Source organism: Cydia strobilella, chromosome Z (assembly GCF_947568885.1).
Source record: "Cydia strobilella chromosome Z, ilCydStro3.1, whole genome shotgun sequence".
NCBI lineage: Eukaryota > Metazoa > Arthropoda > Insecta > Lepidoptera > Tortricidae > Cydia > Cydia strobilella.
In genome coordinates this window covers 23,287,788-23,312,892 of record NC_086068.1, presented here as the reverse complement: position 1 = coordinate 23,312,892, position 25,105 = coordinate 23,287,788, and the positions used below count along the sequence as shown (strand labels likewise).

Genomic DNA, 25,105 nt, shown 5'->3' with positions numbered 1-25,105 from the left:
CTCGGCCAAAATTCACCTTCCCATACAAACGAAGTTTCGTTCTCATTTTAAAACCTTCGTGTTAGATTGTAATGAAACTATGCACATACAATGACATGAGGTATATCTAGGTATGTAATTAGTTTATATAGCTCCAGCTTATAAAACAAACGAAATAGAGCAAAAACAAGTTTTGTATGAAAAATTTAAATTCGCTGTATTTTTTTCTATGGTATCTGAAGCTACATAAACTAATTCGTCGTCTCGCCATCTCCTTTTTGACCTGCCTCTGCATCGGGTGATCTGTGGTGCCCATTCGGTCGCTATTTTGGCCCATCTGTCCGTGTGCATCCTACAGATGTGTGCCGCCCAATCCCACTTGAGCTTGGCGGCCTTCACAACCACATCCGCGATACCAGTTTTGGAGCGCAGCTCTGTGTTCCTTATCCGATCGGTTCTACGGACTCCGAGTATGCTGCGCTCCATTGCTCGCTTGCAAATCTTGAGTCGGGACTTTTGGGCTTCTGTTAGTGACCACGTTTGGGCGCCGTAGGTTAGAATAGAATAGAATGCGTCGATCGATTTCCTTGGACTGCCTGTTATGGAAGGATGCTATCTGGCCCAGATAGGTGTACTCGTCAACATATTGTATGTCCTGCCCATCTACCGCGACCCCACGTTTCGCGCCATTGTTCATTAACTGTTTTTGTCCTCTTCATTTCGAGTCCGACTTCAAGACTTGCCGTGCTAAGGCCTTGTAGCATTTTCTCTAGATGGGGTGCAGTGTGGGAGAATAAGACAATGTCGTCGGCGAAACGCAGGTTTGTCAACCTTTTTTCTCGCCGACGTCCATGCCCATTGTTTCCCACTTGGTCGCCAGCTTCTTGAAGATTTCCTGTAGGCAAGAGGTAAACAACTTTGGAGACAGCGGATCACCCTGTTTGACACCTTTTTGGATGCGGAATTTAGGACCGGGAACATGCAGTTTGATACATGCAGTACTTTTGCGGTAGATGGTTTCAATGAGCTCAAGATAAGTGTTATTGATTAGTTATTCACGCATAGCAGAAATTACAGCAGTGTTTAACAATATCAAACGCCTTACTGTAATCCACAAATGCAAGGTAGAGTGGTATATTGAACTCATTGGCTTGGCCTTCTCTATTATTTGATTGACGATCTGGTCTGTTGTCGAGAAGCTCAGTCGGAAGCCAGCTTGTTCTGGGGGTTGGTGTTTGTCCAGGAGTGAGGCAATGCGGTTTTCGATGATTTTGATAAATGATTTGTAAATATGTGAAATTAAATTAATTGGTCTATAGTTTCCGATGTCGGATTTATCGCCTTTTTTATGGAGAATAATAATATTTAGAGGGACGGTTTTCGGTCTAAAAGTCTTCTAGAGATCGACTTTCGTTCATGTCGTATAAATTTTGAAAATGGCGCCCGCTAATGAAAAAAGGGAGGTGGGGGGATTGTTTTATTTCTTACTATAGCAATATGGGTACCAAATGAAAGCTAGTGAAAAGACCATTTCAAAAATATATGTAAACAGTCTGGTTTTTTGTTTGTTTTAATAATAGTTGCAGTTTATTGTAACAGAAAATTATACTTTTTTGTTTTAACTTGATGCACTTTTCTTATTTTTGGTTATATCTGGTTAATTATTTTTAACATTATATAGAGGATATTCACAGTCACTTAGTATGTATTTTGGAATGATCCATTCAGTTATTTTCAATTTAGAGCAGTTCAAAGTCAACTGTGGATTGTGAAATTTTTGAACGATTTCTAATAATTTGTTAGTCGAAGTAGTGAAAATGCTATATATTTGTGATCTACTCACAAAGCCATTTCATTTGGTACCCCACATGGTATGATTTTAAAAAAGGTAAAAAACTTCGTACTGTCGACTTTTTGACCCCCCCCCCCTCCCCCCCCACCACTTTCGCGCTTGTCATCTAATATATTTGTGTTCAGGACATCACACTGAATGCACTGATACCAAATATACCCATGTCTGCGACGACATGAGCGAAAAGTAACCTAAAGCCTGTTCCGCCAAGGTACTAATTAGTGACAGAAATCTTGAGGAAATTCGCCGGTGTGCAAAATGGAGTTAAATAAATTTGTCAAGTTTTCAGAGCTTCAGTCGTTACACCATCTTCTCCTGAGCTCCTCTGGTATTATAAGCTCTTGAGAGCAGCATTGACCTCATAACCTGTTATGGGAGGGATGGTGTTAGGACATAAATAGTTATCACTCGTCGACGAGGCAGTTGGATTTGAATACAGTGATGAATAAAAGTTAGTGCAGATTTCGATCACTTTGTCTCTGCTGCTGTATTTTCTTCCATCCACATCTCGTAAACTCTTGATCCATGATTTTCCATTTTTTAATCCATTTTTAGCGGATCTGAGGGAAGTATGAGTTTCTATGGCTATTTTTACTAATTTTGTATTGAAGTCTCTTATATTATCTTTTCGTATGTTCCGTTTTACTTCTCTATCTAGGAATGAGTATTGATTGCTGTTATGTTTGTTCCTTTCTCTGTTTTCTATTAATTTTATAGTGGATTGTCTTAGTTTATTGTTGTGTCTTTTGGGTTGTTTTATTTTAGTACTTGCTATTTTAATGCAGTCTTTAATTTTATTATACTGTGCTTGTACATCTGCAACTTTATCGAGAAGGCTAAACTGATTACTTAGTTCTAAATTAAATTGGTTTTTGTTTGAAATAAGGGTATCTTTGTCAAGGCGTCTTATTTGCTGTTTGAAGAGCTGTTGTCTGTAAATTTTCACGTTGAATCTTAATTTTACTCTTAACGGTCTGTGGTCGGAACTAAACTGTATTTGGTTGAGAACGGATAGCGGATATGTCTTTGACTACGTAACTACTGGATGATAAAATGTAATTTATTTCATTATGGATGTTTCCGGCAGGTGCTACCCATGTCCAACGACGATGCGGTTTTTTGTGAAAGAATGTGTTGCAGATTTTTAAGGTTTGCCCAAAGGCGAACTGAATAAGGCGAGTGCCACGCTCGTTCCTACTACCAAGTTCGTGTGGACCAATCACTTACTTAAAAATTAAATATTATTATTAAATAGTAACATAAAGAAGAACTTTATACCCTCATTATTGCCTATTTTTTTTATCCATCCATCCATCCACATCAACAATCAATCATAAACTCTCTTATGTATTCCTGCTGAGATGTAGGTAGGTATTCGGAACAATGAGTATTAGCCATGTTATATATGGTTTACCTGACGCTGTAGTGAGGTGAGCTTGTGACCGGCGAAGAGGATGCCGACGACGTGCTCGCGCAGGTCGCTGTCGTCGGCCAGCGCCTCCTCGGCCGCCGGCGCCTCGCCGCCCGCCTCGCTGCTGCTCTGCTCCCACTCCAGCAGCTTACCAAACACCTGTACAAAACGGCGCGGCGCTCAGTAAAGGTACGTTGCACCAAATCATTGCATGGCAAGTTTCAGTTTCACAGTTCACTGCTGAGTGACGTTGATCAGTCCTAGGGATCGCTAATGTTACTGTAATCGAGCTTAAATAGCACAAAATATGTAGGATTTACTACTGCCTAAGATTTGGTAATAAAAAATCGTGACCCCAAGTAACTGGTCTTTTTGTGCCAAACGTAATTTTTTGACAACCAGGGTACCACATGTACGGAGCCGTTCAGCGCCATGAACGTTAGCTGCCAAATTCGAGGCACAAATTTGCCTTATTCTGACTGAATCTTTGCTACTCACAGATTAGGACCGTGCACGATGACAGCGCCACACAGCGGTTGCAACTACAGCACAGATTGATAAATAGTTACTACGTAACAGATACATAATTCCCATACAAAAGCGAAAATACTTATATTATACCTGCTGCTCAGGACGAGAAGAAATGTACCATAAGTACGCGCACAAAGAGTCGAGACTGCCTTGCTCGCCGTGCGAGCCACGTGCCAACGCGTCATCGTAAGAATGCGCTAGGGTTGTACTGTTACTTATGTTATTATTGTAATAAAACGAATGTTGCGAATCAACCATATTTTATATTAGTCGATCAAATATTTAAAAACAGCACTTATAATACCTGACTCAAAAAACTCCTTAATTTACGATTTATCTACTTAGGTTCAAAGAAATAAATAGTGACAAAATTCATAAAGATAGATTTAAAATACTACTCACCTTTCTTCGTCTCTCGGAAATGAAAAAACCGGCCAAGTGCGAGTCGGACTCGCCCACCGAGGGTTCCGTACTTTTTAGTATTTGTTGATAGCGGCAACAGAAATACATCATCTGTGAAAATTTCAACTGTCTAGCTATCACGGTTCATGAGATACAGCCTGGTGACAGACGGACAGCCAAGTCTTAGTACTTCCCTTTGGGTACGGAACCCTAAAAAAACGACAAGTTTTCTTTGGTTTTTGACTTTTACACCCATCTACTGCACAATAATTACGTCGTTTCGGCATTTCGAAGCGTAAGCGCGGGAAACGTGCGGTGCGAGCGCTCAGGCGGGCGTTCGGCGGCCCTCTGTCGATTGTATCGTCGACGATACGCCGAGCGGTAGGCATATAGCGCGTGGCCTTGTAGCGGAAGCCGCTCGACCCCAATTTCAAAGGAATGCCGCAAATCGATGTACAGATTAGCCGTTTGGCACACACATACTAGAGGCCAAAACAAAAATTTTGACCCGCAGTTCCTAAAAAAATGCCCGAAATGTAATGATGTGATATATTTTTAGAATCGCCTCAAAAAGCCCTTTCGTATGATATCACACTCCATAGGTTTTGGAATTGTATTTTTTTTTTCCATACAAGAAAAATAATGTTTTACCACTCCCCCCGCAGCGAAATTTTTTTAGGAACTGCGGGTCAAAAATTTTGTTTTGGCCTCTAGTATGTGTGTGCCAAACGCCTAACCTGTACATCGATTTGCGGTATTTTTATACGAATTATATAATTTTTATAAGACCATTGAGCGAGTGAAGGAGGCCTGACTATAGGCTTGTATTTTGTCAAAACTATTAAGCGAGAAGTAGGTAAATCGTAATAATTTTAGTGAAAACTACTGAACGAATTTTTATGCGGTTTTCACCTATGAATAGAGTGATTCTTGAGGAACATTAAGGCGTATAATTTGTTAAGGTTTTGTGTAAATTGGTTAAAATCTATATATATATATATAAACGTAAAAGTCCTGACTAACTGACTGACTGACTGACCCACTTAAATCAACGCCCAGCCCAAACCGTTGGACCTAGAGAGCTGAATTATTTACAATAGATAGCTTTTATGACGATAGTATCCACTAAGAAGGGGTTTTTCAAAATTCATCCCCTAAGGGGGTGAAAAAGGGGTTGAAAGTTTGTATGGAGATCTTTTTTTTTGAGTGCGGGACTTGAAACTTTGTATAAGGGCATATTATTAAAATACTAGAAAAGAAGTTTCAGCGTTTTTGAAAATTCATCCCTTAAGGTGGTGAAAAGGGGGTAGAAAGTTTGTATGGAAGTCAAACATTTTTTTTTAAGTGCGCGACTTGAATCTTTGCATAAAGGCATGTTTTTAGAATGCAAGGAAAGTGATTTCAGCGTGTTTAAAAATTCATCCCCTAAAGTGGTTAAAAAGGGGTTGAAATTTTGTCGTGGTCCAAATTTTATTTTAAGCTAGGTACTTGAAACTTCATAGAAATATATATAATTAAAAGAGAAAAAAAAACTTATGTCAGCATTATTCAAAATTCATCCCCCAAGGTGGTAAAAATGGGGTTGAAAGTTTGTATGGAGATCAAATATATTTTTGAGTGCGGGAATTGAATCTTTGTATAAAGGCATATATTATTAGAATACAAGAAAAGTAATTTAAGCGTTTTTAAATATTCATCCCCTAAACGGGTTAAAAAGGGGTTCAAAGTTTGTATGGAGGTCAAAAATTTTATCAAATGCGGGACTCAAAACTTTGTATACAGGCATATTATTAGAATACAGGAAAAGTAATTTCAGCGTTTTTAAAAATTCACCCCCTAAAAGGGTTAAAAAGGGATTGAAAATTTGAAACCATTACAAAATATTAATGCTTAGAAACTTCTTAGAAAGGCATAATAGCAGCTTACAAAAAAAATATTTCGACGTTTTTGGAAATTTAACCCCTACAAACAGGGTTAAACAGGGGATGAAAGTTTGTCTTGGGGTTCAAATTTTATTATAAGCTAGGAACTTGAAACTTTTCACAAAGGTATTAGGTATATTAAAAAAACAAGAAAACTAATTTCAGCGTTAATAAAAATTCATCCCCCAAAGTCGTGAAAAGGGGGTTGAAAGTTTGTATGGAGATCAAACATTTTATTGAGTACGGGACTTGAATATTTGTATAAACGTCTTACTGGGCCCATAACCTCTTAGAAACCTCTAATATTAAACTGATTAGTGCTTTAATTAATATTTAAGGGCTTAAGGAAAAGCAGAAAGAAACTCACGGATGTAAGACGTAGACAAGAAGTTTTTTTTTTTTTAATAGTGACGTGACACAAATTGTGTTGCTAGACTTGTTTGCGTTTAATTCTTCTAACAATATTATTAGCATAGAAGAAAAGTAATTTTAGTGATTTTGTATAGGGTTCAAATTTTATTTTAAGCTAGAAATTAGAAACTTCGTTAAAAGGTATATCATTAAAAGAGTTGAAAAGTGATTTTAGCGTTTTTGAACATTCATACTCAGAGAGCGAAACTTTGGTGCCGATGACAGACGTATGACGTTAAGTCGCATATAGGATGTTTTTTAAAACAACGTAACACCTCAATGTTTCTTAATAATGATAATATACATATATATAATCGTGTATTTATAAAAATGCTTGGTACTTTACACAAAAAATAATGTAAACATTAAAAAACGATACGAGTAACATTTTTTATTGGGTAATGACTAATTCTAATCTAATGTAATTCAAACAAAAAATATTATTCCTCGTGTAAATAAAACAACACAACAAAACGTTCCTCTGAATGTCGAAGTTTTTTTAAAATATTTAGATACACGTACATTCAGGGCAAAATAATTCTTGAACCTCTCGCTAGTTAACAAAATTGGCGTCGCTCTGGTCATAATTCCTATAACCACACCTGGAGCAAATGTTGTTGACGGTCAACCATTCTTCATTTAAATCAATTTCTTTTGATGGGAATAACGCTAATCGTTCGCCAATGCCAATGCCAATGGTTCGTTCGTGGGATCGTTGCTTGTATGTTGTATTGTGTCATTTTCGCTCCTTCTCGTTCAATATGCTTTGTTGTTTTTAAATGTTTCTCTATATTGCTTGCTTTTGCTGTTAAATTTTGGTCACAGCAGGAGCAGTACAGTTTTTCATTTTTTACAATCAGAAAAGGAAATTCCTGCAAATACGGCTGCATAGACTCCATAGCGACTTTAAGCAATAATATTTCCGTTATATTTTACTAATAAAAAATAAGTAAACAGAAATTGGTTGTCATTTCCAACAATATTGTTTTAAACATGACAAAGACAGTTAGTTATGTTTTTATACGTGTCCAGTACATATAAAAACTCAACTAAAGATTCAATATCAGTAAACTAAAGAGGCTAATAAGTATCTATAATCTAGATAACAACACTCTGTATTTAGCTTGACGTCATACGTCTGTCATCGGCACCAAAGTTTCGCTCTCTGTTCATACTCCAAGGTGGTGAAACGGATGTTGAAAGTTTGTATGGAGATCTAACATTTCTTTGAGTGTGGGACTTGAATCTTTGTTTAAAGGCATATTATTAGAATACAAGAAAAGTAATTTTAGCGTTTTTATAAATTCATCCCATAAAGTGGTTAAAAAGGGGTTGAAAATTTGTAGGGGTCCTAATTTTATTTTAAGCTAGGTACTTGAAACTATGTAGAAAGAAAATTAATTAAAAGGGAAGAAAACTTATTTCAGCATTTTTGAAAATTCATCCCCCAAGGTGTTAAAAAAGAGGTTGAAAGTTTGTATGGAGATCAAACCTTTTTTTTGCGTACAGGACTTTAGTCTTTGTATAAAGGCATATTTTTAGAATACAAGAAAAGTAATTTAAGCGTTTTTAAATATTCATCCCCTAAAAGGGTTAAAAAGGGGTTGAAAGTTTGAATCCATTACAAATGCTTTTAAACTTCTTAGAAAGGCATTGTATAATATTACAAAAAAAGTTATTTCAACGTTTTTAATAATTCAACCCCTAAGGGGGTAACAAGAGGATGTAGTACAAGTTTATATGTAGTACAAGTTTTCGTTTAAGCTAGGAACATGAAACTTGGTAAAAGGGCATTATATTATAATAGATGAGACAAATTTCATGCGTTGTATAATTATTAACAAATGATTAACCGTCCCTACTGATATCTATTGCTGCATAATGTTACAAATCCACGCGTACGAAGTCGCGGGCAACAGCTAGTATGACGATATTTGGTAATGAAGTCAGAATAAAATCACGCTGGCTAAAAGCTTTAATCGAAAACGCTGCATAACCCGTTTGAGATATAACAAAACAATGTATGGTGGAAAGACCTCTTTATCATTGCTCTACAAAAAAGTCCGCGATTGTGTATGTCTATCTTTTAAGGATAACTTACTATATCCATTCTTATCTTCTACAAAAAGATTTTATAGTATGTGGTATTTGCAAAGCTATTTACATTGATACAGTATTAATTAATTATCAAATAATATTATATATAAGTAAATATACATAATAAAATATTATAAATAAGTTAGTTATATTAGGCATTTCATACAGTTATAATGGTCCCTTACACCATACAATTTAAATTAATATCTCAGGAGTAATCGTAAATTAAAGTTCCATTTCGACCCATATAACTTGTATGAAATGTTAAAGACGCTAATCCGTTAGTTGTAAATTTTTACCACCTTATGCGCTGCGATCGTTTTACTTACTCCCACCGTGTACTTCGCACGGTGCCAATAGAAACGATTCACAAATACCTATAGATTATGTCGTTAGATTGCGATAGGTATACTGAACCTGTGAGGTGAGAAGTCGGAAGACGCGCAGCGTGTCGGCCTCTGCGAGGGCGTGCATCACCGCGGCCGGCGATGCGGGCGGCGCGGGCGCGGGGGCGGGCGCGCCGAGCACGCGCAGCTGCCGCACGCGCACCGCTGCCTCCGGCCCGCGCAGCTCGCATCGCACACGCACGGCGCCGCTGGACGCGCCTGACAAAATGCATATTGCATTAACCCTCTGCAACTGTGGTGACTTTTTTAGAGAGACTCTACTGATGTGGAGTCTATCAGACCTCATTTTCGATAATTCATTAAAAATAAACTAATGGCAAAATGGTAACTATTGTTTTATCAATCGATTATTCCATTAATAATTTAATAAATTAAATTGTAAAATGGGTTAAAAAACAAAATACATAAGAAAAATGTAATAAGTTTCTTACAATTTGTACTAAGGCTCACAAAAAAATTATAAAAAACTAAACAAACAACAGCTTCTAGTGAATTCAATAATTTTCCTACTTTTTACCATTGTATTTATACCTGAAAGAAAAATTGAGAAAATCTAAAGACGGAATAAGGTAATAATCAGTCCTGAAGTTGGTACTTATTTTAAAGGTTTTCCCTCGATCAGCCATCTAAAATATAATTATTTATGTGGTTAGGTATCTCAGACACTATAGAAACATTTTTTTTTATGTGGTGACGTCTGATAGACACTATTCACACTATGGACAATTACATAATTTTATGAGGTGAGGTCTGTCAGAGCCAGGACTTATTGCTGTACTCACGTCTGTGGGACACCCACAACTCATATCTCCCGGTGTGTGCACCGCATCGCCACACGGGCATCACTGTCTGATGCCGCGAGTCGTTTTAGGCAGGTAATGAGCGAGACAGAGCTATATCACGCCATACGCCGACATACCAACAAAAAGTTTACTTGGCGGTGTCTGACAGACCGCACATCAGCCGCAGAGGGTTAAAACTTGTAATTTTAAAAGGACGGCAAAATTATGATAGCTCATTAGTAAAAGAATTACCAATGATGTACTGCAAAATAAATCATGCTTTAAAAATACTGGATACGGAGTCTCAGAAGTCTTAGACAGTGAAGCCCTTCAAAAAAGGAAATTGTTAAGGGAGCTCCTTCTAATCGCACGTCGTAAGGGACATTTCGCGGTAATGAGAAACAATCGATTATTCATTAACGGATCAGAATTCAAACTGCCAACCACGCAGAATACAAAAGAAAGTCCTGCAAAACTACATGACAATCAGACTCAAGAACGCCCACAGGCGGGCACTATAGACTGCGAGGACGAAAAAAGTCAGAAAAGCTTCTCCATGCCTAACGATCTTTTTCGTGTATAACAACATATCTATATTACATCAGAATATTAATGGCTTAATTCATAAAGCTGACACTCTAAGTGTACACCTCGAAGATTTGAAGAACTCGGACGAACAAATTGATGTTATATGCATAACAGAACATAATATGAAGCCAGGCGACGAAGACCAACTATCTATTACGAACTATAACTTAGCTACACTTTACTCAAGAGATAACAGAAATGGCGGATCGTGTATTCTAGTTAAAAATAATCATAAGTACACAGTTTTACATGAAATTCTGTCTTCTTCCATTTCGAATGTCGTTGAATGTTCGGCTATAGAACTAACGGAACATCGTATTGTCATAATTTGCATATACAGAATTCCAAAATACGATAAATATACTATAAACATATTTTTTAACACATTAAACTATATAATATTGTCTTCGGTTACCGCGATAGTTACTCATGAAATAAAACTATGAAAACGGATTATATCGCGTATATTGAATTTATAATACATCCCGACGTTTCGAACTCTTTACAGCGTTCGTGGTCACCCGTTGACCACGAACGCTGTAAAGAGTTCGAAACGTCGGGATGTATTATAAATTCAATATACGCGATATAATCCGTTTTCATAGTTTTATTTCACATTAAACTATATTTTATCTAAGATATGTCTTAATGGTAATAAGAAAGTTGTTGTATGTGGCGATTTTAATATTGACATGCTCAAAAAAACTACTCACTCTTTAGATTTTAGGAATTTAATAATGAGCTATAATCTTAAACAAGGGATATCAGAACCGACTCGGCTACAAAGTAATACTTGTATCGATAACATCCTACATAATATACGAGGTGGGAAAACCAAAGTTATTGATTTGGCGATCTCTGATCACACAGCCCAGATTTTAAAATGTCCAGTCAAAAAAACCTATGTCTTACCATTCTGGTTTATAAGGAAAAGGGATTATAGTACAGAAAACGTTGCAAAATTTGTTGAATGTCTAGAAAACCTAAACTTCAATGACGTATACATGACTAATGACCCCAACGAAGCTTATAATCACTTTATGAATCATTTTCAGTTATTTTATAATCTTTGCTTTCCGTATGTCAAAATCAAGATATCAACAGCCAGAAAACCTAGGTGGATAACGAATGGAATAAGGAAATGCTGCAGGAAAAAAAGGGAATTACTTTGGAAATATAGATTATCGCCTAACACATGTAACAAAACTTATTTAAAAACGTATTCCAATAGACTTAAAAAAATTATACTACTTACCCAAAAATCACAGAATGACTACTACATTAAAAATTCTGTAAATAAATCCAAAGCTACTTGGAATGTCATAAAAAAATCAAAATCTCCTTGCTTAAGAGAGAACATTACACACATTCAGTGTGACGGTAGACGAATAAATGACACAAAAGACATTGCACAAAATTTCAATTCACATTTTGTAGATCACGTGACGTCAAATAATAATTTAGATCCAGTAACTATACCTAATAATAATACCTTGACATATACATATCCTAATTCTATTTTTATGAGACCCACTGACCCCCATGACATTTACACAATTATTAATTCTTTAAAAAACACGAATAGCACTGGCCACGATGGAGTATCTTGTAAAGTCGTAAAAAAAGTTGCTCATATAATATCACCACTTATTTGCTACATCACAAATCTATGCATTGAATACGGCAAATTCCCGGAAATGCTAAAGATTGCAGTAGTACGACCGCTTTTTAAAAAGGGTGACAAAGAATGTATGGACAATTATAGACCAATAGCACTTCTGTAAATTTTTTCCAAAATCATAGAAAAGGTTATTTATAATAGTCTATATCAATATTTTGAAACTTATAAATTGTTTGCAATAGAACAATATGGATTTCGGAAAAACAAGTCTATAAATATGGCGATTTACAGCTTACTACATGGAATTATGACTGACATGGATAAAAAGAAACCGGTTTGCGCTCTGTACATGGACATGTCCAAAGCGTTCGATTTTGTCGATCCCAATATCTTGTTAAATAAGTTATATAATTATGGCGTACGCGGCAATGTCAATGAACTTCTAAAATCGTATTTAACTGGACGTAGGCAGATAGTAACAATTAATAAGATATGTACAAAATCAAAAACAGAGCAGCTTGTGTCATCTGATTTCAAAGAAATAAAATTTGGCGTGCCTCAAGGCAGTGTACTTGGCCCATTGCTTTTTATTATCTATATCAATGACTTGCCACTAGCTATAGATCACCCCATGGTCCTCTTTGCAGATGACTGTACAATTGTATTCTCAGATTCAGACCCACATGCATTACAAATTGACATAAACAAGACACTTGGAACAGTAATAGAATGGCTAAACAGAAACAATTTACGCATTAATTTGACTAAAACAAAAATTATGAATTTTAAACAAAGACTAGACAAATTGCCCGATCTAACTGTGACATATAAAGATAACATTATTGATGAAACGGACATTACAAAATTTTTGGGATTAAGTTTAGACCATAAGTTGACGTGGAAAAATCAAATTGAAATTGTATGCAATAAGCTTAGCAGATTTTCTTATGCATTGTATAATCTAAGTAAAAGAGTCAACGAGTCTGCTTTACTGACTGCCTACCATGCATACGTAACATCAACACTGAGATATGGTGTCATGTTCTGGGGAAATTCCACTGATCGCGAGGCTGCTTTTAAGGCGCAAAAAAAATGTTTAAGATCAGTTTGTAGATTACAATTAATGGAAACCTGTAAACCACATTTCATTAGGTTCAATATACTAACCCTGCCATGTCTATACATTTTTGAAACTGCGGTTTACATTAAAAACAACATCGATCAATTTTCAATGTTTAAAAGTGCTCGCAGATGCGAAAAAATTTACATCCAATCCGTGAACTCGGCTTTGCTTGCTAAAAGTATCTTTGGGATGGCACCCAAAATATACAATAAGTTGCCAAAACATATTATTGCAATAGATAATGTAACTGAATTTAAGAAATGCCTGTATGACTTTTTGGTACAAAAAGCATACTATTCGATAATGGAATATTTACTCGACATATTTTGAATTTAAGTTGTTTTAGTTTTAAGTACACTCTTAGTTTATAATTCAATTAATTTAATTTTCAATTTAGTACACTCTTATTTTGTTTGACATTTAACATATTACTTTCGTTTGACATCTGTTATAATTAGTGCATGCTCCATCTCTTCTTGTTTATATTTGTATGCCAAATGGCAAAACATAGTGAAACATAAATTATTGTATAAGAACTATATTTAACCTATGTTTACAAATAAATAAATTTTGATTTTGTTTTTTGATTTTTTGATTTTGCTGCGCTGGTATGTTAAACACTGTGAATAAAAAAATGCATAGCCAGTCCCACCATACGTACTCCTCAAAAGGCTGGAACCGTACGCGGAAAAGATTCCCAGTGATTATCAGTGTGGGTTCCGTCGAAATCGCAGTACGGTTGACCAGATTTTCCTCTTAAAACAGATCATGAAGAAGAGATGGGAATATGCACAATCTGTACACGTAATGTTCGTAGACTTCGCTAAGGCATACGACAGCATAGACAGGGACTCTTTGTACACCATACTGAGGAACTTCGACATCCCTAACAAGTTAGTCATCATGGTTGAGGCTGTAACGAGGGTCAGTAATATGAAAGTACGGGTACAGGGCGATCTGACGGATGCGTTTTCGGTGGACACAGGGTTAAAACAGGGCGATGCTTTATCGCCAATGTTTTTTAATTTAGTGCTGGAGCACGTCCTCAGAAAAGTTCTAGATTTGGAAGTCGGACTAGAGCTGAATGGAAAGCATATGGTAGTGGGGTATGCAGATGACCTGGCTCTTTTGGGTAGTAGTAGAGCAGGGGTCCAGGTGGCGACTAAAACCCTTGAGACTGAAGCGTTGAAAGTAGGCCTACGTATAAACCACGGTAAGACCGAGTATCTCCACATGCGACGTTATAAACCCGATCGAGGCAAACCTGCAGATCTACATGTCGGAGAGACCGTGTTTAAAGGGGTGGCCAAATTTAAATACCTAGGTTGTACGATCAACGACAAGAATACCCGTGACGAGGAAATCGACATTCGCATTCAGAATGCCTTGCGGTGCGGTGCAGCTCTGCACAAAGTCTTGGTGTCCAGGCTTCTCAGCAGAAACACTAAGATCCGAATTTACAAGACCGTAATCCGACCTATTTTAACATACGGATGTGAAGCCTGGACACTAACGTTGAAGGAGGAAAGTAAGCTCCTGGTGGCTGAGAGGAAGATTATCCGCAAAATCCTCGGTCCAACGCAGATGGCCCACTGACCCTGGCACCCTGGCAGTTGGAGAATCCGCAAAAACGCCGAAATTGAACAATTAGTTGCTGAACCAAACATCATTGGTGTGACAAAGGCGCAAAGGCTTCGGTGGCTCGGCCATCTGGAGCGAATGGGAGACGATCGGGCGGTGAAAAGAGCGTTTGAGGGAAAACCGACAGCACGCCGCCCAGTCGGGCGACCTATGTACCGATGGGCGGATGTGGTGGACGCTGATCTGCGCGAGCTCCAGGTCCAAGACTGGCGAGAAACTGCACAGGACCGGGATCAGTGGCGAACTGTCGTGTTGGAGGCCAAGACACACTTTGGGTCGCTGCGCCAGAGGAGTAAGTAAGTAAGTAAGTATAGCCAGTCCCATAAGTGAGTCTAGTTTTTAGGCTACATACATCGATATTGCACAAGATAGTCTTAGGATTATGTAAAGGAGTTGCTCTTTTACTTACGCGGCAACGTATAACAAAGCCATGCAGCCGACTTGGAGTCCACTTCCATATCTTGCATGTGAAACAGTTCGCTGGATCCGCCGGTATACAGGAACGATACTAACAAGGTTTTATTCTGCGAACAAAATGCATAATTTTATTTAACCTTAATAACTAATTTCATAAAATAATGTAAGTGTACCTAAGTGATTTTGAGTCGGCGCCAATCAATCAAGTTCTTCATTTTCCGGCGAAGGGGCGTGTCGCGCCGCCGACTCAAAATTATAAAGAAGGTTTTTTTTCGTTTTTTTTTGGCGGTTGAATTTTTTTGTTAAAAAGTTTTTATTTTATAATTTTTTGTGGCTATAATCTACACAATCCTATTTAATCACCCCTATTTTCCCACCCTTTAGAGTAGGATTTACTATATTTATATAGGACCAATTTCTAGGTATACCCTATCCAATAAAAAAAGAATTATCAAAATCGGAAAACTGTAAAAAGTTCTGTGTGGTCACACATAAAAAAATAATATGCGACGGCTTGCGAACCTCCTACGTTTTAAAAATGTAAATATAATGTTTCGTAATCATACCACGGTGTCCCTGGTATTGTCAACATGCACGCAGACGACGTAGGGGCGGTCGGGCGGCGCGGGCGCAGGCGCAGGCAGCGCCACCTGCACCCACTTGGCCTTGTTACGATCCTCGTCGCCCGACTCCCAGAAGGTCTCGGTGCTGCCGTCGGTGAGCGCGCCCGCCATGCCCTGCCGCGACGACACGCTCACGTCGCACCAGCCTGTCACGTCGCCGCAAGTCCATACAAAGTTATCCTGCAACGATTAAGGGGTGCACTATACTGTTATGCTTGTATTTCATATCAAACTATACCTTATGCAGTTGCTATAGGACCTTTTAACATGGAAAACAACCATTAATTATACCAAAATCAGCCTGCCTCTCTTGGCCGCCATTAGTCAACCCACTTTCTCTCTAAATTTTAAGATTTTATTTTACAAATATTTGAAGCCGAAATGATTCCATTTATTCGTATAGTTATTGTATCTCCTTAGATTTCACGGGCCTATAAATCCCGGTCTTTTGATAGGCTTGCATGGGGATATAGATTCAACACGTAGAGGCCCCTTGGAGAGCTTTAATGTCATATAGAAGAACGCCTCCTGGAACCCGTTCACAGGCGCAACAATAGACAACCATGAACCGGTCGCAGCAGGCATTGGGACTATTGTAGAAAAAGTGAACAGTATACCGGTCTATGGATTGAAGTTTGGGTGGACAATGAGACTGGGCTATTGTAGTTATTGTTATTATTACATATTAACATCGAATAGAGCAAATACAAACAAACCTAGTACTTATGTTAATTTATATTATTTTAAATTATCAATGCATTCACGCGACACAACAGAGCAAATAATGTGTGATTTATAATTAGATAAAATTAGACAATCATTCTCTGTAGGCTGAGGGATAACATTCAATTTGGTTACTCGTTAAGGAGGAGCGAGGAGGAGTTGGTTTCGGACTGCAACATTTGATTAGAGCGTGACGCGACGCAGTCCGAAGCGAACGGTATCAATCGGAGACTAAGAATTTAGATTACTACAAATAGTCACGTGAGCGATTGACGATACTCCATACCTTCCGAAGATAGCTATGAAAGCTCTCATGTAAAGCGCCGAGGACGCCTTCTTCGTAAACTCCGTCTTCAGAGTGCGACAATATCTTGCTGATCACACTAAAAACTTGCGATCTGATTCCGAGCAGCATTAGAGATCACAAGCAAAACATTTAACAAATGTGCACATAAACAGGTCATATGATTATTTTATTGAATTATCTGCACACTACATATAAAATAAACCGACATAAAGCTAGTTATTATCATACAATTTATTTAATAAAGTTTTAAAATTATATTCCAGTGTTTTATTACTATTAAGCGGATTATAATGTTACAACAGGTCAGTATAATAGTAATTTCACCTGTGTAGGAACGCTCTGTCATGCGGCGAGTAATGCAGCGCCCAGCATCGCACGGCCTGTAGTGAGGCGGCGCTGGCCGGCGGCAGCGCGGGCGCTAGCGCGCTCACCGAGCCCAGGAAAGCGTGCAGGGCAGCGCGCGAGCCGCGCGCCGCTCGCCCACCCGGACACAGCGCGCACGCCGACGCCGTCGCCGCCGCCGCCGTGCGTGTTACCTCGGCGCCACCGGCCTGATGCAATGAATATTATAACTGATAATTTAGCCTTCGTTAGGCCCCGGCCCGCCTCACGGTTAAATAATAGTAGATTGTACAACAAGGCCATGATAAGGACGATCCATTTTTATCAGAGGGAATTTATTCTTAGAACTAGGGAATTTAATATTATAATATAGCCGAAAAAATTTACATTTATGCCTGAGTTATACACTGCTTTTCACTTCGATTGTGATTATAATAAAAAATATCCAATATTTTAGGTTTTTTCACTGTTTTTATTAAAGACTAAAGAAAATTGTACTCGGACCGGTCGGGGGCGCGCCGGCAGGGCTGGCAGTATGTATGGCAGATTTTGGACTATATTGCGAAATCAATAAGGGTCGTAATAGATGATTTTACTTTATGCTATAGAACATAATAAGTAACTTTATGTCGTCTACGCATGACTTAAAGTAGAACTTTACGAGCATGAGAAGTGAAAATGATATTGACGTCAGTTTTCAATTGTTTGGTTAAGTTAAATAGCATGCCCATATTGCCCATGTTACAACAACGCTATATGCAGCATTTTAATTTTACAAAAACTAAAATAAAGTATGTAAATAAATAATAAATGCAAATTTACTAGCCATTCAGTTTCCTTGAATATCCCGAAGTTAACCAAAGTTAAAAAAACACCGTGTATAAGCCTAATTTATTTCAGAGTGGTACTCACAATTTCAAATTCAATTTGATAACTACAACAATATATTTTAACAGTTTTAGTTAATGTAAGTAATGTAAACGTTAAAACTGATTACCTCTTTATTATCTTCTAACGCCAGTGGAGGGGGAACGATTGTAGCGTATTTATCGAGAGCTGTACAAAACCACCACATGACGTCGTGTACGCAGGTAGGTTGCGTCGAACACCTCAGTAGCCAATTTAACGCCTGCAATATTTAATTGATTACATTTTACGTTAAATAGGTTTAAATTAAGGTCAACCAGGTAACTGCATCAGCTGGTAAGTGTAGCGTCATTTGTGCAAAGGGCTTTTGACAGTCAGATAGGAAAAATACGTTCACTGTTTACTGGCATTTAAAATTATCTATCTTATCACTTTTCTAAACTTATTTTATAATTACAATTACCCCCGTTGACCTTGACAAAATAAAATAAAACCCACCAATTGATAAGATTATGTTTACCTCAAAGGCATATTGTCTAACAGTATTTATTCTAACAGCAGCATCCATTTTCTGCCTGTAGGAGTGCAGGTTGCGGTTGGCGAGCACAAACGACAGCACCGGGCTACGCATGAGCGCCTCGGGGTCTATCCGAGGCGGTTCAAAAGCCGACACGCCGCAACCTTCGCCAGTGCATTCGCCGCAACCGACTAACTTTTGGAGGGCAGCGCTAGGTTGGGCAAGGAGAGATGAGCCCGCACCTAGAAATATGGTAATAATGATAATCAAGACAATTAGTAAATAAGCATATGAATACCTACTATTATTTCAGTATAATAAAAGCCCGTCTCGGGACCGCTTCGGGCAGCCATTAAATGCGTCTAATTCTACTAATTACAACAAAAAAAAAACAAAAAGAGAAACAACGTGAACAACCTTTCGCTCATCGCACATCGGTTTTGCTGGACAGTGAGAATTCTGCGTAGTACAGAATTATCTATTCTGTGTCTGTATCCTCTTTAGCGTACCTTGTGAGAAAGCGTTAAAACATGTGATGGTTACCAGAAAGGCTGTCATGTTGCGTAGAGCGGTGGAGGCGGGCCAGCGGCGTAGCGTGCGCCAGGTCGCGGCCGCTGGCCTGCCCCATCGACACGGAGCGGTGCACTCGCGGCCACTGCCCGCGCGCCAGACCCTCGCCGCCGTACGGACCGTTCTGCAATGGAGTTACCTATGTGCCTCAAGTTTCTATTTACTACTAATCTACACAGGTATAATGACTATATTACTATAGCGAATTCCCATACACGTTTGTTGTATGGGAGCCCCACTTAAATATCTATATTATTCTGTTTTTAGTATTTGTTGCTATAGCGGCAACAGAAATACATCATATGTTAAAAATTCCAACTGTCTAGCTATCACGGTTCATAAGTCATGAGATACAGCCTGGTGACAGACGGACAGACAGACAGACAGACAGAGCGGAGTCTTAGTAATAGGGTCCCGTTTTTACCCTTTGGGTACGGAACCCTAAAAAACAAGGCACGCAGAAATAAAAACATTTGGACGCTAAAATAGGATCCCCACTCAGCATAATGCCGTGGCAATCTCAGGCGCTGGTTTTCTGTGGGGACCTTCTAACTTAGGCTAAGCGTATGCTGGTCTCAGACACACGTAGGTATTTTTTTAATCGTTTTGGAGGTAAAGTTGAACATTTTTCATTCTGTAATTCTATTTTATTGGATTTATTGTGCGTTGTTGATTGTGTTATTTAATATGAGTTCCGACGAAAATATTAAATGAATACCAGTTAATTATACTACATGTTTAAGGCAACGATGTATGTGAAGCATAATATCAACATAAAAAACTATGTAGTTATGTGGCTAAAACAACAGTCAGACGGATGCAACGCGCAAAAATTAAAGATACATAAATATATCTTGAAAATTTGTGTAATAAATTGATAAACTACGTGTAAAATATACGACACGTGTTATTTTGTGACTAGTTTACTTTTAGTTTTTCTAGAAATAAAACTTTGATTTCGTGGAGATTTATTTATTTATTTCATTCCATGTTTGAGAAAAGCACTATACATTTCGTGGAGATTTATTTATTTATTTCATTCCATGTTTGAGAAAAGCACTATACATACATCGGCGTGAAAAGGGGTTGTCGGCCTCATAACTATCCGGCCTCACTAAGTTTGGCCGTATATATGCATTCGGCCGGCAACCCCTTACTTCCCAGCCTCTGTAGTACTTTTTTTTGGAACATTTATGACCTGGAACCTCTGTGGTTATGTACTATTACACCATGCAAGAAATAAAAGAAGAATAGAGAAACGTACACAGCAGTTATTTTTAGACACAATATATATTTTAAATCCCGTATTAAACTATAAAGAGTAGGTAATTGGATCGTGACGTCACATGCTAGTATTTCATATAAATTCCATAGTAGCAAATCGTTTTGACAATTCGAAAAAAGATACTGATTTGACTAGTAGTCATATACCCTATTAACATTCAAACATTATTATTGATATAAAAAAAAAACGTTATTATTAATATAACAAGTTAACATAGAAAATTAAGACACAAGTAAACCAGAAATTTTAATTTGAGTGGGTGAGTATAATATTGGTGTTTAACGCCTATTTCGACGCACCAACCCAAAGTACGACAGTTGTACAAAGTAACAAAAAAAAATAATTGGACATTGGACCAAGATATTGGACGGGTGGAATGCCAACCTAAGTTACCTAGTAGTATATAAAGGGAAATTGTTTGTACAAATTTTTACAATCGAAATTCAACTTTAGTGAGACATATTTTAAAATATTTAGACTACAGCGGTAGCTTGCAGTGCACGGAATGCAGCCGCCGCGAGCACTTGTGCCTGAGGAAGGACCCCCGACGGGCTCGAAACATGTCGCCAATAGCGACAAAAAATTCAAGTGAGTGTAACCGTTGTAGTCTAAATATTTTAGTTTTTTACAAGCTTTTATTTAGTTGTCTGTCTGTGGGTCTGTTATCAAATCTTGCAAGTTAAACTTGACCTACTTCCCGGTTTCTGATGAAGCTGAAAATTTGCATACATAATAATACATATGTAAGTAAGTCGGGTGATAACGGGTCGAGCGGATCTAATGATGGAAATAGGAGGCCATATGAACTCTGTGACAAACAACGCAACCTTATTGTGTTTGGGGTTGTCAGAATTGTCTCGATGAGTATTAAGTAGTTGCCTGTGGAAAGAAAAGCACAGTCAGCAATAAAAGCTTGTACCAAAACTGAATTTTTTGCCAAGAATTTATTAATTCCGGATTTAATCCATTGACCGTAGTTCTGAAGCGACCAACTTTTTTTTGTCAATGTGACACACCATAACAGTGGTTTTGGTTGCTTTCTGCAATGATAAAAAAGGGGTTGGTGGTTTCTGCATAACTACGGTCAATTTATATACGATTAAAATAAACTTTGCATGCAGTTTTATTCATATCTAATAAAATAGGCCTCATACTTCCTAAAAACAAATTTAACTAAGTATCTGTTATAGTTTCTGTATCCGTCTTATTGCACGCCAATATTTGAACGAAACGCCGCAGTTTGAATGGTTTAAACTCTAAGTAACGAATGTGAAATCTAAAATGACGTTAATAATCTTTTGTGAATAAGGGGGTAAGAAATAATGCGCAGTACCCCGCTTCGCCTACATAACTCGAGGGAGTAACTCGTGCCAAGATAAGGAGTAATTAATTTAAGACTTATGCAAATAGTTTAATCAGCTGACCGTTGGGGCGATCGTTGGCGGTGGAGGGCGTCCGAGTGAATGATACTTGGCAGTGTCTACGGCGGCGTTGGTCTTGGGCGCGGCGCCCAGCGCGGCCAGGCACTGGAACGGGGGCGCCGGCTGCCACATGCTGCTGGGCGGCGTCGGGGGGCTGCGCCCCGCCGACTCGTGCCAGGGCGACGCCGAGAGGGACTCTAAAAACGATTTGATTGCTTTGTAAGTTTGTACACACAATACAATATACGCATTTAGCCGGAGGGAAATGTTTAGTGTGGGACGCAACGTGAGTCAGCACTTTCGCGGCGTGGCATATTGGCCGTACCGTAAGAACGGCAGGGGCAGCAGCCGAGGTTGCTGCAGTTCGCAAGCGGGAGAAATACGAGGTCCTGGCGAACTATTTATTTGTCCCTCTTGCCGTTGAAATTACGGGGTGCTGGTGTGCAGAGGCCAAGGCCTTTTTCGGGGAAGTGGGAAGACGCATGCGGGAGAGAGGTTTGGAACCTCGCTCTGGGTCCTTCCTGATGCAAAGATTGTCCATCGCGGTTCAACGTAGCAACGCGGCGAGCGTGATGGGCACCTTAGCATCGGGGGGGTCGCGGGACGATTTATACGGCTGATTATTTAAAATGTGACTGAATGTGTGTGCGTGAAATGTGAAATGTGTGGTTTATTTTAAATGTGACATATTATTATTATTTTTGGTATTTCTTTATTTTTCTCTCCAATTTTATTAGTTTCTATGGTAGTATAGTTTAGATTAAGAGTAATTTATTGTTGTGTTGTAAAAAAAAACACCTTTTCATAATGTCAATGTCAACGATGTCACAGAATTAATAGTATAAAAGTTTCGAATTCCGTTTCATTATTAACAAAGAATTCTAAATGCATTTAACAAGCAAATAAAACGGTAAGATTTAGCCGGTAACAAACAAATATCAGACTACATCCAAGGCAATGCTCGACTTTATGTTTGATGATGCTCCTGACCGATCTCGGCCACAGCGACTGTGTGCTCTGGAGTAGGCAATGTTTAACTCGCGTTAATAGAGTGTAGCTGGACCACTCTCTGGTGGCTCACGTCACCCTAGGTATATCTTCTTGCTAAATACTCGAGCGCATTTTGGGCACGTCAGCGCACCACCTACACAGTTGTAGGGAATTGATTTATTGTGTTTACAAACATGCTACCATATGGTGGTTTATGTATACCCCTGTAAGTTACTGACCTCTTTTAACATTTCATACATAAGCGGCAAAAAATCTAACATACTGCAATTTTTTGCAGGCATTCACTAGAAAATTCATGAAATTAGACTCTATATTTTATGTAAATGTAACAAATGATTGTATCATCATCACGATCATATACACCGTGTTTTTATTGAATTCCGTAAACTTCGGGGTATGGTTAAGTACGTTTAAGAAAACTAAACACATAGTTAATTTTCAAAAAAATAAATATAAAAATTAGTTAAATGATGCATATAGCTTTGTTGTAACGCGAGCATTACATTTAATTCAACCAAACAATTGAAAATTGTGACATATCAATGACATTTCGAACATCGATCGTCCGAGATAGTACTTAATTTTAATAACTCATACTAATGGACCGCGAGCCAGGCGCAAATTTCGCCAGTCATCGCCTCCCGGGTGAAAACTCGTATAGCGGTTAACGGCTATGTATGATGAACCCTCGTGAACGTCAGCTGCCGCTCCGTTGGTGGGTTGGATTTTTTCAACTATAGAGCTGAGCTAAGCTGACGGTGTGGCTAATAGTAGTCACACCATCTGGTATGTTACGACTAAATTAAATACATATATGTAAATTGATATTTTCTAGGTAAATCGGAGGCATCGATTACGCGGATTTTTACGAGAAAGTTGTACCTCCTGAGGTTTTATGCTAACCAAAAATAAAAAAATTGACCTATATGTGATACGTAAGAAAATATATGAATTTTATACGGCAAAAAAGAAGTACCGACTATAAAAAAAGTGTAGACACCAAATAAATGGGTTCTGATTTTGATTACGCTGAATAAAAGTAGATAGAGATAGTTAGAAGTAATTTTTAATTTGTAATATTGTGGATGGACCATTGTTGTCTGGAGTTAAATAAATGATTATGATTATGATTATGATCATGAGATGTAAGTCAAACGAGTTGCCAATCCACATTGTTCAGACTATACTGAACTGTTGCCATATAAATGAGAATAATAGCGCCCTCTTGACAATGATCATATATTCCTGGTCAGGCTTTACTTACATCCCACTGCACGTGGAAACGTGGGCAACCACATTAGCACAATGCGGATTGGGGACAGGGACCGGCCCGCTATCCCTTATCGGGGTTTTATAAGGGTATTGCATAAGGCTTAACTCACCATACCCTTTGCCAGACGAAACCCTTTGTTTTGCTTTTAAACCCTTATATAAAGCTACCAGATTTGAGTAATCGGTAGCCCAAATACCCTTACAAAACCCTTATCATCCGCTCACCAACACCTTGCATATTGCTTATAAGGGTTAGCCTTATAAAGGGCTTCCCTTTTCGCATATAAGCGTGCTAATTTAAGTCATCTACCTTGTTCATAAAGCACACATTACTTCGAATCCGAGCGATCGTCGGCGGCGACGGCGGCGTTCTTTGACTTTGCACGTATTTTCTTTCCTTTTCATACACTACCGTAGATATATACTAATCCTGTCTCTTTCACGCAAAGGGAAACCTTTATAAAAAGCGCTTAAAGATAAGGGTAACCCTTATTAAGAGCTAGCCTTATTTTTGGTTAGCTTTTCGGTAAGGGTTAGTCAAAGGTAAGGGTATGAATGGGCTTGCAGTTCAAAAGGGAAAGTCTTTCAATGTGTTAGCCGTGTTTAAGTATCGCCCATTGAAAGGGTTTTATCGTGGAAAGGGTTGTCCGGTCCCTGATTGGGGACCCCAATTAATGTACGTATGTTATAAAACTTATAAATATTGTATGACTAATTAAAAAAAACACTCAACATCGAATCTTAGCAACAATAAAACCTAGATGGATCGATTTTTCTGCCTCGTGTCTATGGCTTAAAAATTAAGTCGCATCATTACTTTACAATTTAGTACCCACCGGGCTACCGTGAAAACTCAAAATTCATAATTTCAAAATGTACCCTAGCTTAATCGAATTGTCGTTTGCATACGCCCCTATATTGAAAATTTCATCGAAATCGTTGGAGCAGTTTTTGAGAAATTAATAAAAAATATATGCAAACGT

At 38.2% G+C, this 25,105-nt stretch overlaps 1 protein-coding gene across 1 annotated transcript in view; it reads right to left on the bottom strand.

Annotated features, from left to right (window-relative positions):
• Positions 1-25,105, bottom strand: part of LOC134754459 (E3 ubiquitin-protein ligase MYCBP2) — a 283,481-nt gene that overhangs the window by 23,986 nt on the left and 234,390 nt on the right. The window contains exons 52-61 of the mRNA XM_063690792.1: positions 21,843-22,036; positions 19,107-19,257; positions 18,567-18,805; positions 18,177-18,308; positions 17,162-17,388; positions 16,817-16,928; positions 15,751-15,987; positions 15,177-15,291; positions 9,023-9,210; positions 3,246-3,401 (exon numbers count right to left, since the gene is read on the bottom strand). Coding sequence (XP_063546862.1) covers positions 3,246-3,401; positions 9,023-9,210; positions 15,177-15,291; positions 15,751-15,987; positions 16,817-16,928; positions 17,162-17,388; positions 18,177-18,308; positions 18,567-18,805; positions 19,107-19,257; positions 21,843-22,036 — 1,751 coding nt within the window. The remainder of the gene's footprint in view (positions 1-3,245; positions 3,402-9,022; positions 9,211-15,176; positions 15,292-15,750; positions 15,988-16,816; positions 16,929-17,161; positions 17,389-18,176; positions 18,309-18,566; positions 18,806-19,106; positions 19,258-21,842; positions 22,037-25,105) is intronic.